Here is a 13,463-nt window from a genome sequence, read left to right on the forward strand (position 1 = left end):
TAGACCGGGCTGGCCTAGTTGAGACTCAGTTTAGGCTATTTGTAGCATGACCGACAAGTTGTTTGGGTCACAGATGTTTAATACCCAACTTTTTTTGTTCATGAGATTGATAAAGTAGATCAGAACCAGTGAAAGCGTTCTAAAGACACTTTAGTCCTTTGACCATTGATATAACACCACAAAGGAATGCAAAAAAAACTTACAAAATACTTGGTTAAAATGAAATAATACAGAAAAAAGAGTTGAAGTAGATATTTTGAACTCATGGATATTTATATATTCTATAAAAACGACACCAGAAATTTAAGCAAGCTAAAAAGACATACTCACACTAATCTCCATTATAGTGTTAATATATGATGGGAATTTGGAAACAAACAAAAAAAAAAACAGCAAAAGAAAGATTTGCAATATCTTAATGATTTCTTTTTTCATGAAGGCAGTTTTGATTTTAATATACGGAAGCTGGCAGATGGCTTTTTAATTTGACGTATGGTAACAAGTTTGAAACAAAATGCCATCACACATTGCAGAATAACATCTTAATGAGGTAAACATTTCCATATTTCCTTCTAAAGAGCTACAAACGAGGTTCAGTATCATTTTAATTTATCAAGACGCATCTGTAGTTTTTTTCCCCCTTAGCGTCTGCCATGTGTGTTTAACAAATTAAATAACTAACGTAAGCAGAATTCAACCAGAGGTATTAACTTAGTACCTGGCTATGTGTTTCACTCCTTCACTGCTTTCTCTTTCAAATTCCCTAACCTTTCTACAAGGCTGTAACAAGACTGCAAGTCAGATGCCTAATACTGCTCAGTAATAACTCTGTAAAAGGGTTGTCAATAGATTATAGTGTGCAGTACTGCAGATGCTCTAGCCATTCAAAATGTAAAACACAGCTCCACCTCACATCCTACCCCAGCTGAAATGGTTTACATCTTGACCTTAGAGCTACAAGGTTGCCTCTGTTATACATAACGACATGGCTGTGGGGTTTTTTCTGTTTATAGAAAACAAGAGTAATAAACACATTTTATAGCCCCTCTGCTGACAATTACCATAATATACCATGAAGGGTTGATGGGGCAGCTGATAAATATTAAGAGCCAATGATTACTTCTGGAGTGGCTGATAGCCTCTGCAGCCAGAGGTCTTATTTAATGCACAATCATTTTCAACTGCTCCAAAATGTAGAATACAGATACAAGTGAGTGACTCCTTATTGCTTTCTGCTCCTTTTAAATTTATCTGCAGTGAAGCATGCAGGATGGAAAGTTAAGAAAAGGTATTAAATGAAAAATAGAGTCTAGTATTGCAGGATGGAAAATAAATGTTCATTGTCTTAATGTTCTTCAGGGGGGGAAGCTATTTTAAGCTCTTGGTAGCTTATAGGTCATTATTACTGACACACTTTCCATGAATTTTAATAAACATTTTCATGGAACAGCAAAGTATGAAGTTTTAAGTTTGTATTGAGTTGAAGAGAGCAATGTAATTGAATCTCATTAAGCACAAAGTACAAACAAAGTATTTCAATCCACTGTGTGGGCTTTATGGCAAAATAATTTGTTTTTGATTTATTTAGAGACAAAAACTTTAAACGCTCCAATATTGCACACCGGAGTAGAATCCAAACTTAGTGACTAGAAATACATTAATCTGTTGGAGGGAAAATTAAAACTGCTCCAAAGTTTATGAAAATATCAATCTGGAGATCCTCTGTTTTGAAACTTGGGTAATAAACAAAAACCACCCTTGAATATGAGTATATTATAGATGGGAAAATAATCCCATATTAAGAGATGATTATTTAGAAAAACAAAAAGATATGTTGCAGTACTTTGTGACTTTTACCAGGAGAATTTCTACATAAAAACTGCAGCTAAATCCTTTTTTAATGGTGTCTGGGCTCTTTTAAGTACAAAATCAATACTTTCTTTTCTTAACCTTAGAGCAGGGATGTGAAACTGGTTCCAGAAAGGGCCGTGTGGCTGCAGGTTTTCTTTCCAACCAAGCAATAGCACACCAGATGCCAGTCAATCATCATGTCATCATGTTAATGCTGAACTAACTTGATGAGATGACTGGAAACTGGTGTGCTATTGCATGGTTGGAAAGAAAACCTGCAGCCACACAGCCCTTTCTGGAACCAGTTTGACACCCCTGCCTTAGAGCATAAATATGTTATGACACAAAAGCAAACTTCAGGTAGACTCATCAAAATGGGAGAGAGAAGAAAAAACATGCTATTTATGAATATCAAAGATATTCTATCTTAAAATTCATAACTTGAGAATTGGTTACTCATCTAAAACCATCCATATCTAGATCATTTAGACCAACGTCAGTTGCTCTAAGTGTTCTGACTATAACTGACTATTGGAATAACTGACTGTTGCAATGTTGGTTAAGGAGGAGGTTGCCAACATGGACAATAATAGTGAGATAAACAGTGGATTGGGGGATGTAAAAAAAAAAAAAAATGCACTGATTCTGGGCTGATCACTCAGTCCATACACCTGCTCTGCTCCACCCGTCCAAAATCAGCTCTGACCAGCTTCACCTGTTTCAATCACTATATAATCCCCATCAGACACGCTTCTTAATAAACTGTAAGAAACAGAGTCTTCACCCAAATATGACCAAGACAGGTGAGTGACGTTGGAACACAGTTTATTAAGAAGCCTGTTTGGTGAGCGGGGGTGAGTTTGAAAGAAGCAGGGAGGCAGCAGGGGATCAGCAGTTAGATAGTGAAACTTTACCGGTTCGTGAGCCAGAGGGAAGAAGAGAGGCAGTTTTGCGAGGCTTCCGAGGTTTGTGGTCCAGACAGGAGCGCAGGCAGTCCCGGTTGGAAAGATCCAGAGATCCAGAGGTCCAGAGGCGGAACTGAGAGGATATCCAGGCAGAATGGAATCAGGCAGGCTCAGTATCAGGGTGCAGAACAGGTCAATAAACAGGTGGGCGGACAGATAACTTAGATTACGCTGGATTAAGTTTACCGGGTTGTTATAATCTGGCAGTGAGGACTGGTCTGATGGGGATTATATAATGATGGAAACAGGTGAAGCCGCTCAGAGCTGTTTTTCTGAATTTACAAGATAAACTTAGAGGAGAAGAGGGGAAACGACCAGCGTAGAGGGGTCTTCACAAATTCAACAAACTAATAGCGATTCTATCTACAGTACATAACTGAGAGACAGGATAATTTCCTAGTGTCTGAGTCCCAAAAGAAAGGGGAAAAAAAAGAATTAAACTCCACAAATGGGACATGTTGAAGCTTCTTTAAAGGAAAGCATTAGAAATATGCAGAGCCAACAATAACAAAACACCCACTATGAAATCACAGCAGCATTATCTTGTTGATTCAGAAAAACAGACCAATTTCTAGGTAAAGGCAATATGCATCTGTAAGATTGCATGGCATCAGGAACTGTGGAATTCCAGGATGTTCTGAACAATCCACCAAAACTGAATCTTTTAGCAACATATTGATACAAAAATATGGTCAAAGGATCAAAAGTGACTCACCAAGGAGGTTAAATGAGGAGAAGCAAGAAATACTGATGATTTATGAACAAAATGATTTCTTTGCCCATATTAGTTTTCTTTAAGGAATAAAATGTACTCAAATTAATCAGTGGATATTTCTTACATCTTCTTCAGCCTAGATAACCAAAGCAATAGAAGATGGCCTTATTTTTAAGGCTTTTTACATATCAGGGGTTTCTAACTATAGAGGGAGTTATACGTTGTATTGTCCAGAGGAGAGCTGAATAAGGAGGTTTTTGGGAAAGGGTGAATGCCTAATCTGAGAGAAATGTTCCTGTGTAACACATGCTCTGAGGGCTTTAATGTTAATATCTTTTCTTTTCAAAATGTAGAATAATACGGAAGCTTTAAACAGAACAGCTATCCCTACTGAAAATCGTTTAAGAGCAAAGCTGAGCAGTAAGGGGAGGAGGAGGTACTTGCATTTTCTACTTCCCCCAGATTTTCACGTTTCCAATACCTGCTTTTAAAGGCTGGCCACACACTCTAAGACCTGACAAAACACAATGAAAAAACAAACACCAGCAAATTTGATGTTGTGGAGAGAAAATTTGCGTACTTACAAATAGTACAAAGTACCATATGAGCTAGATAGAACCCTCCTCACCTCACTTTGATATGTTAAACCACATTTAAACCTTCTGGTTGCTTCCAAAGTTAACAGAACTGCTCCGATAGAGCAGCTGCTCATTCCAGGCCCTTCAATTAGAATGTCGTCACCAGCTTTAGAAAAAAGGCAGTCCAGTCAGAAGACAGGAAGTCAAAGAAAGAGTTTCACACCAAACAAATATATCCATAGCAGGTAACCTGTCCTGCTAGATATTTGTTATTTCGAGGTGAATCTCTTTGAGTTTTCTATTTTAAGCCTACAACATTAAAAACCACTTCATTTTAAAGGAACTCGGATCTCTTCCGAACGTTAACACCGCATTACACATCAAAAAGTGAGTGTCCCCCAAAATGCTGAACCTTTGGTCCACAACTCCTTATAAAAATATTATAAAATGTTTCTGAATGCATTTTTTTATACGCTTTAGTATAAATATGGAAAAAAGTCTATCCTACTGTGCAAGTGAGAAAAACAAGTACATTTGAACACTTTAGGGTAGGGGAGGTATCTTTTTGCACAAATTGCAGAAATGTATAGAATGAGAAGGCGCTGCCGCCACACATTGTTTCACAACACTTCCTATAGGTCTGACATCAGGTGAAATATTAGGTATAGAAATGGGTGATGAAGACAGAGACACAATACGAGTTGGAGCAAAGAGACGCTTGCTACTGCTCCTTTATCTTGTATTATCCTGTTACCCGGAGCACCTCATTGTCCACGCTGTGAAATAAACAGAAGACACCATGTTTTCTTGTGTGTTGGCACATAAGAAGTGGCACCTGATCACACCAAACAACTGTCCCACTTAAATCAAGGTAGATCTTGTAATTAAAAGCCATTATGCAAGTTTCAGTGACAAGCGCCACCTATGTCTATAGTCCAAGCTTCCCCTTTGCTGCATTCTTTTTGCAGACATGGGGTTGTATGTCTGGGTTTGTGTGATTAGCAATGTAAGTCAGAAAATGAAAAAATGTGTATTTTACTTAGAGGTTTGCTGTTTATAGCTTTATACAAGAAATATAATCTTGAAATGACCCAAATGTAACATTATGTACAGAGATGGGAGGGTTTGGGAGGACTGTGAGACTGGGGGTGGTCTAAACGCTGGTCAAGGGTTGACCCGCCTCCAAGTCAAGTTGGCAAAGTGCTCTTCTCTTCTTTTCTCCGCATTCCGCTTTTGCTTTAGATGATTACAGAACGTAGACTGCCTGATTTAACATAAAGAAGCATTGCTTCTTTCTGTGTCGTACATAATGCTCCTAAATGTTGGCTATTGTAATAGTGTAAAAACAGGTATCCATGCAGTGATTGCCATGAAAAAGGAAAACAGATTCTCTCAGATTCACAAACAGCACGTTAGGATTTATACAGGTTGTGTAATAGTGTTGAAAGCATAAATTCAAGAAGTATGTTTATGTTTTCCTCACACATGAGTCTGCATTCGTTGTGTGTGTCTTTGGGAATAGTCAGAGGGTGGGGATGAGTACGAGAAGCGAGTAGAACTCCCATACTTTGCCAAGCCTGTTTCAGGACTTTGCTGTCCTGTTCCTGGCCCTGAACCGCTCCCCTGTCCTGTTTGATACATCTCATAGGCAGGCCCTTCCTCTATTGTAGGAGCAAAGCCAACACGGTAGCTTGGATATTGGGAGGGAAATCCATAGCTGTCATATGGTAGTTGGGTTGTATTGTCCAGTAGGCCACAGTCTCCTCCAGAGAAATCTCCTGGTGATGGAAGAGCAGGATTTGGAGGAACATCCTGCCTCTGGGCTGCCCTGGAGAAGGTGTTAAACTGGGCATATGTAGCATGGGACATCCTGGAGGGTGGACGAGGGTCATAGCAGCCAGCTCTTGAGCCAGGCACCGCGCTGGGAGGAACTGCACCACTGGCTACAGCAGAAGGTCCGCTCGAAGTGGCTCCACCTGGTCCGGTATTAGGATTCGGGGGGCGAAACTCTCCCTGGTAGTGGACAACACGGGATTGGGGTCGCGCCTCGTCATGGGTGGTAGCTCGGACGTTATAGTAGCCATTAGTTGGATCCTGTGGGTTAGACAGAAAAAGATTTGTTTAGCAAAAAATCAATAAAGCTTCAGAAATGTATTCATAGAAACATATGTCTTATCAAATACACTGTCATATATTTCAGGTTTAGCTCATTCCCATTGTAGAATGATTGTTTTTTTATGTAGATGATGTGTTGCTATTTCATGTCAAGTACAGATTTGTTACGATTTATGTGCGATGCAGCAAACAGTGCATGGATTCCTGGGAAATTCTGTAAAGCCTCAAGACAATGCATGCTTATGTCTTATCTCTACACTATGCTTTTGTGACACTCTCCAGAATGCCTTACCATTACATTCTTGCAGCCCATTTAGACTAGTCATAACAGCAGTAAAACTAAAACTGTGGCCCTGCTGCCACCAGAATCTTCTCACTCTTTAACTAGAACCTCTGATTTATGAGCACAAAAATTATACAACCATGACATTGTTATGGATATCAGTCATGCACAATAATGGCAGATTCTTCTAAACAGCTACCAAAATGTTAAACTGTGTATAATTCAAACCCTTGAATTAAATGCAAACAATTATTGAGGTAACTTTAGAAAGTATTAAGTTGTCATGGATTATATTTTGGGGTATCTATGTAAAGGGCCTGTACACAAATGCACTTTAACCTTTTTAGATTTAAATAAAACAAAATTGTGTTGAAAATTTGTGCTGTTTAATGACAAAACCTGCCACTGGCAGGGCTCTATTCACCTTTCTTCTGTTGATATTTATTTGTAGCAATTTAAGGTCATAATTTTCCATGGTAAGCTTTGCCTTCAAGCTTCATAGTGCCACTAGGTGGAAATCAATGCTTATGATGGTGTGTTGAAACAAGATTATAGCAACTTTCTTGATAGAGTTAAGGCATTAGGTAAAAGCATATTAGTCTCTCCTGCATGAACTCCAGCAAGGACAGTCATGAAAATTTGATAAGAAAAACCACAGCATCACGATCTTCATTGGTGTGTGAGTAAAGTGGCGACACAATCACCATACAGATGTAGACCATGTTCTACTGAAAAAAGGTGCATCTTTACTGCTCTTTAAAACTACTGTTTTCAATCATATACCGTATATGGCTGATTAGATTCAATTATATCCAATCAGGGCTTTGAATTGACAACTGTCAAGTGTTAAGAATAAAAATGAAAAATAAAAACAGCAAAAAACCCAATGTTTTAAAATAGCAAATTTGAATAATTTAAAACTTGCAGAATTTTCTGTATCGGAGATATTTGTATGAATGTCTTGCTTAAAGATAGTCAAGCTATAGTCAAGTTATATATACAAAAAAGACCAAAAGAGCGTCCATCCTGATAGTGTTTAGATTTGGGCCTAAATAGAATTCCAGCCTCAGGTGTGATGAGCAGGTATACAGTAGAACTGTCAAAATGCCAGATGGAGAAAACTGTTGAAGCTACTTAATAGAGCCCGACCGCCTTTCAGTGCCTCGCAGCAAAGCAGAAGCTCAGAGTGGTCAAGGACCATCTGATATTAATAAAATAAACCAATAACCAACAACTCTAAGTGCTAGTGAATCCTTCCCAGATGCTCTTATCTTGATATCAAGGGTTAAGAAAATTCTGTTCCTAACAATTTCAACCAGAGACAGAGCATCAAGATAAGAAATAAGTTTATTAAATAATTCAAAAAAGAATGAATGAATGCTGATGAGCCCTGAAATTAATCTGACCTTGAGTCGTTTGGATTTTCGCAGCTGTGACAGAAAATTGAGTCCCCTCCTCTCTTTATTCTATTTAATAAATGTATCTATTTATAACTTTGCTTGTACATAGACTGTAGAGACAGAAAAGTATTGCTACAGTATCACTACTGAAATATACTCATGCATCTATCAAATAGTCAGCTGGTTTCCTTATAGAACCTTTTTACCAATCTTACTGTATATTCTGCTTGAATTGTCTCTGTGAATTTACTTTGAGATGACATACGTTGTGAATTGTAACTATGATGAATAAACAGTTTCAAAACTTTTCTGAACTACACAACAACATGTGAATGTGTTTGTAGTTTTAGCCCCCATCTCAGTAAAAACCGACGTTATACTGTACCCTGAGACTTTTGGGGGCTTATTCCTCTAAAAATCAAATATTTGTTGCATTTTTTAAAACGGGATCTTGGACTTTTCTTCACTATTTTCCAAATTTTGCTTGGAGTTGCTACATTTTTTGCTCCAGTACTTCCTTTTTTACCCCCTTTGCAGCATTGTACCTCTGTTGCTTTATACATACACAAATAGCCGTATATGCACAGTAATATAGCAAAAACAAAGGGTTAAAATGAAAAAATAACAAATAACAGCAGCAGAAAAGAGGAATTTTTCAGAAAAAAAAATGTGTACCACCAGAGTCATTTACAGGCATATAAATAAAAAAAAAGATGTAACAAAATTTGACAATGCGCTTTAAAGAGATGGCTAAATATTCACAAAATGATGTAGAAAAAAGATGATGTACAGCAGATTTAATACATGTTTTATACTTATTTCTATTAACAGCAAATAAATAAATAAATACATTTCTTAATTTACTTAATAAAATTTTTTTAATGGTCTAGTATCATTTTAAAGAAGTAACTTCCATGCTTATCGTACTGATGCAGTTTAATGACCCTCAGTGCTCCAGATAATTTTTTTCTCAGAATGTTTACATGTATTCTCTTTTAGAGAATTGTTTCAAAATAAAAGCTTTTTTGATTGCTACCTTGCAAAATAACCTAAAATGCTTCTATTCCCTGATAGAGGAGACTGTTAAATAATCAAAAAAATAAACATCTATTCATATAGAGTTTATTTTAGTTAAAGAAAGGCGATGGCTTAGGTCTCAGGAACATTTCTGGCTTCAAATGTTTACGGTCGATTTTAAGAACATTTCTGCAGAGATGAGGGGATTTTTTTTTCCCCAGCACAGTTTAAAGTGTCTTATAAAAATAGTTTTGTTCTGGCAAACAAGAACCCTTCTACCATTTTTTAAAATGCTGTGCTTGAGGAATAACAAGACCTTAGAGGAACTGGGAGATGAACTTGACCACAGAGCTCATGCAACATGCAGGAAATGATGCCAAAGATGCTGAAGATAATTGTTTTCCTGAAAACCTCCAGTGTCAGCACATGATCACCTCTTCGCTGACTCATCTCACCTTGAGCTCATACTCCTCCCGCGTGTCGCTCTCGCTCCTGATCTCCTGCTTCAGGTCCATGTCGTCTTTGAACGGCTGAGTGGAGGGAGAGAGGGAAACAGAGGGCAAAAACTAAACCATCAAACAACAAAAAACACACACGGAAAGAGGGAGGGTGAAGAAAGGAAAGAAGGAGGACGACAGGGAGGGAAGAGGAAAACAGAGTTTCAGCTTTTTAATCCCAAGAGAGAGAAAGACGAGAAACGGTTAGCGGTAGTTTGAAACCCTCTCAAAGGGACGCCTCCGATTAGATTCTCTGGGTAATCCATGGGTTTTCTAAAATGAACAAAATGTCAAAGTGAGTGTTTGATTGAACAGGTGCATGTTTGTCTTTTATTTTCTCAACTGAGCTTCAATGGTTTCAGCTGTATTTATGTTGATTAATCCCTGTTTTTTTTTTGTTTTTTTTGTTTGCATATCTTGTAAAAGTTTTTCACAGTGACCCTGTCAGTAAATGACAATGAAGTAATTGATCAGTTTTAATGTATCTATCCTTTGACATACTACCATTAAATCACTAGGTAGCAATGGAGTAGCTGCTTAGATCCACAAATAAGGTGGGACTGTTGACACTTCTCAGTGTCAACTTCTCAAAATGTGGCTTTTATGAAAAAGCATGAAGAAGAAATTTGCTATTGCAAGGAAGATATATCTTATTTTGTTTGGAACATGTCATACCTGCAACACAGCAAACGTAGAAGAGCAGAAGTCAAAAGACTAACACAAAACATACCAAAAAAGTTAAAAAACAATCCACTGAACTGTTTCCATGTTTGAAGACGTTTCACTATGATCTGAATGACTGAGAATCTTCACCAGCATAACACAAAACATAATTTTGGCAGCGTCATGCAGTGGGGATGCTTTACTTTAGCCTGGACGGAGATGCTGGTCATAGCCACGTAAAGGTGGATGGAGTTACATCCAGTGTAAGGCTAAATTTTCCCTTCTAAAAGCAGGAAAATATTTGAGACTAGGACAGATGTAACTTTCCAGCTGTACTTCATTTATAACTGGAGAATGGTCCACTCAAACGGCAGATCAAAATCAAAATTTAACTCATGACAAAAATACTTTTTCATTTCCAAAGAAAATTTGATGTTGTAATTCGTTGTCTTTTTTGTCAACGATTTGTAGATATTAACAGATGTAGACGAGAAAAATCTTCTCTGTAGGTCTCTGTTGCACCAAATCTGGTGAAGTCTTTGACTCAAGACATTGTTGTTTAACAATGTTCTGAAGATTATGCTCACTGTTCTCCAATTTATGACAAATTTTTCATTGTGAAAGTAGAGGAGTTTCTAGAGGAGTTCCTAGAACAGAGACAACTTTCTTTATGTGTGGAGCTTTTTAAAGTAATTTTATGTTCTCTTTGTTTTATTCTCCGGCATAGTAGAATCATTTTATCTGGTTTGTTCCTGTTTGGCTGTGACACCATCCTGGAGAGGAAAGGCTGCTGCCATCAACAACTTCAAATATTGATGCGTGTCTTTTAGTGCATATTCCTGTTTATACCCTAGACATAGCTATTGGCTCAACTTTTACTGTGACTAACTTCTTGTGCTCTCCTGTAATCCTTTGAAATGAAGACTAGCTCATGGCTCTTCTGCTTAACTGTTTGTTTGCTATACAGAAGCACTTTTTGAGCTAATTCATCTTTACCTTTTCAAATATTCCAAGTATATATTGCTTAGTGCCTCTGTGTTCCTCTTGTAAATCTGCTGGAAGCTTTTTTTCTTGTTAAAATGGATTTTTTCCTCTCCACTGTCACTAGATGCATGCTCAATGTGAGGGATTGCTATAGATTCAACAACAAAATGCAAGCAAATCTCGTTCTTGCTGCCACATCCTCACCAGGACGAGCTTGTCCTGAAAACTCTTTGACTAAATGCTATTAGCTTGTTTTCCTTAGACAGAACATGTTTTGTTCACAATCTGACTGTGATCTGATTGAATTGTTGCTATATAAATAAACTGAATGTAATTGAGTGAAAAAAAGAGATCACAGTCTCCAAAATAGAGTTATAGAAGATATGCAGCATCTTGCTGCAAACACTGATGACCTAAGCTTCCTTAGGAAGTACAGTCGATCATTAATAGGATTCAGCTTTATTATTTTTCTTCTGAAATCTACAATCACATCCCTTGTTTTTTCATATTTAGAATCAAATGATTGTTTCCACACCATGTCACAAAGCAATTCACCAGCTCCCTATACTCAGCTTCTAGTCCATCTCTGATGCACCCAAAGAATACAGAGTATTCTGTAAGTCCTGAGATTATTTCTGCAGATGACAATAGTCTGTCTTTTACCATCTCCTGTCATGCTCCTGTGCTGGTGACTACTTGATTAGACAGTTGACTGCTTAGTCTCACAAACTGTGGTCTGTTTGTCAGGTCTGTTGGTCAGGTAGTCTTTGATCCAGGCGGTTTTTATTGCCTCCACCTGAGTCCTCTGAAAGTACCGACAAAGTAAGTCAAGCTGAAACGTGTTAAATACACTGGAGAAATCGAAGAACATGATCCTCACAGTGCTGTATGCCTTGTCTAAATGACAGTGAGTTTGTTGAAGCAGGTGAATGTTGGCATCATCAACTCCAACTCCACAGTAATAAACAAATTGCAGGGGTCCTGGTAGCTGCTTGTTTGCTTGATCAGGTGAACCAACAGAAGTCTCTCTACTACCTTGATGATGTTGGATATCATGGGAAACAGGTCTACAGTCTATGAGGACTGTTGGCTGAGTCTCTTTGGTACTGGAACAATCACTGTAACTATTTCCAGGGTCAAACTGGGATTGAAAAGGTGCTGTAGAATCCCACAGCGCTGCTCTACACAGGCCTTCATGGCTCTGGGGTTGACACCATCTGAACCTGGAGACTTATTATGATTCAATCTGTCCAGTAGCCTCTGTACCGAGTTCTAGCGACAGAAAGATAAAAGGCAGAAGCACCATAGCACCATAATGCATAGAAGCAGGGGTGTCCATGGCAGAGGTGGAAGATCAAACATTTGAAGCTTTGAGTCAAAGTAAGGTGAGATTTGCATTTGACTGTCGACAGCAGAAGTGCAACAGTAGAAGGTGGAATGTAAACAGTTTCCAAAACAGCACTGGTAAACTCTAGGCTACTAATATGCATGCAAATTAACTGCCAACAGTTCAATATCTGGGCTGCAGAGAAGAATCTTCATGAAATCCACTGTCCTGGATGACACCACCTTTTGTTCACAAACCCTTCTAACTCACCTCTGTATAGTTTTCAAGCCTTCTTTAAATCTCTCTCTTCTCACCATAAAACCTTGCAGAGGGACACCTTCTGTAAAAACCATAATACTGCATTGCCAATATTCTGGCTGGTTCTTTGCCAAGGCTTGGAGTTTTTCTAACTTGTGTCCTATGGATCTTATATTGTCATACTAATTGAAAGAGGTGATGGCTTTAATTTCTCGCTCCTCTTTCTTCTCTTTGCTTCTACTCTGCATACTTGGCGTCTCCTTTCAAACTCAGCTGTCATTGCTATGTCATTGGTATGTTCATAAGCAAGGTTTGCTATGGATAGGCATCATGAAAAATGTCTAAAAAAGGAAAAAATACAACCAACAATCCTTCCAGTTGCGCGGAATTCAAAACCACAGGAAAAAATACTTGAAAAGATCCGCAAAGATATAGGTATGTTCTCCCAGAAAAGGAACATCAAAATCAAGTTGGCATAGCTATTTCGATGTATAAGCATCTTAAGTTGCCCAATTCTGGAACTCGATTGAAATAAAAAAAAAAAAAAAAAAAAACGTTCTGTGGGATGGCTTAAGAGGGGCTTTTTCTCTTCAGTTTCAAAAATTGTTAGGAGGAATGTTCCAATATTTCAGTCTGTAGATATGCAAAGCTGTTAAACATGTTCTTCAGGGTGATTAGTGGCAAAACTTGTTTTTATTGAAGATTTACCTAAAGGGGCTTGATAAAAATTTTTCAGATTTTGTTGCAGTAAAATTTATATGGTAAATTTTTTTTAAATGGCCTTAAATGGCCAAGCTCCATCTTATATCA

The 13,463-nt window shown here is 37.9% G+C and overlaps 1 protein-coding gene across 1 annotated transcript in view; it reads right to left on the reverse strand.

Moving 5' to 3' along the window:
- Positions 1-3,722: 3,722 nt before the first annotated feature.
- LOC107092629 (kin of IRRE-like protein 1) overlaps positions 3,723-13,463 on the reverse strand; it is a 143,043-nt gene continuing 133,302 nt past the window's right edge. Inside the window, exons 14-15 of the mRNA XM_015387216.1 lie at positions 9,380-9,454; positions 3,723-6,203 (exon numbers count right to left, since the gene is read on the reverse strand). Coding sequence (XP_015242702.1) covers positions 5,589-6,203; positions 9,380-9,454 — 690 coding nt within the window. The 3' untranslated portion in view covers positions 3,723-5,588. The remainder of the gene's footprint in view (positions 6,204-9,379; positions 9,455-13,463) is intronic.

Source organism: Cyprinodon variegatus, unplaced genomic scaffold (genome assembly GCF_000732505.1).
Source record: "Cyprinodon variegatus isolate N-32 unplaced genomic scaffold, C_variegatus-1.0 Scaffold17, whole genome shotgun sequence".
Lineage (NCBI taxonomy): Eukaryota > Metazoa > Chordata > Actinopteri > Cyprinodontiformes > Cyprinodontidae > Cyprinodon > Cyprinodon variegatus.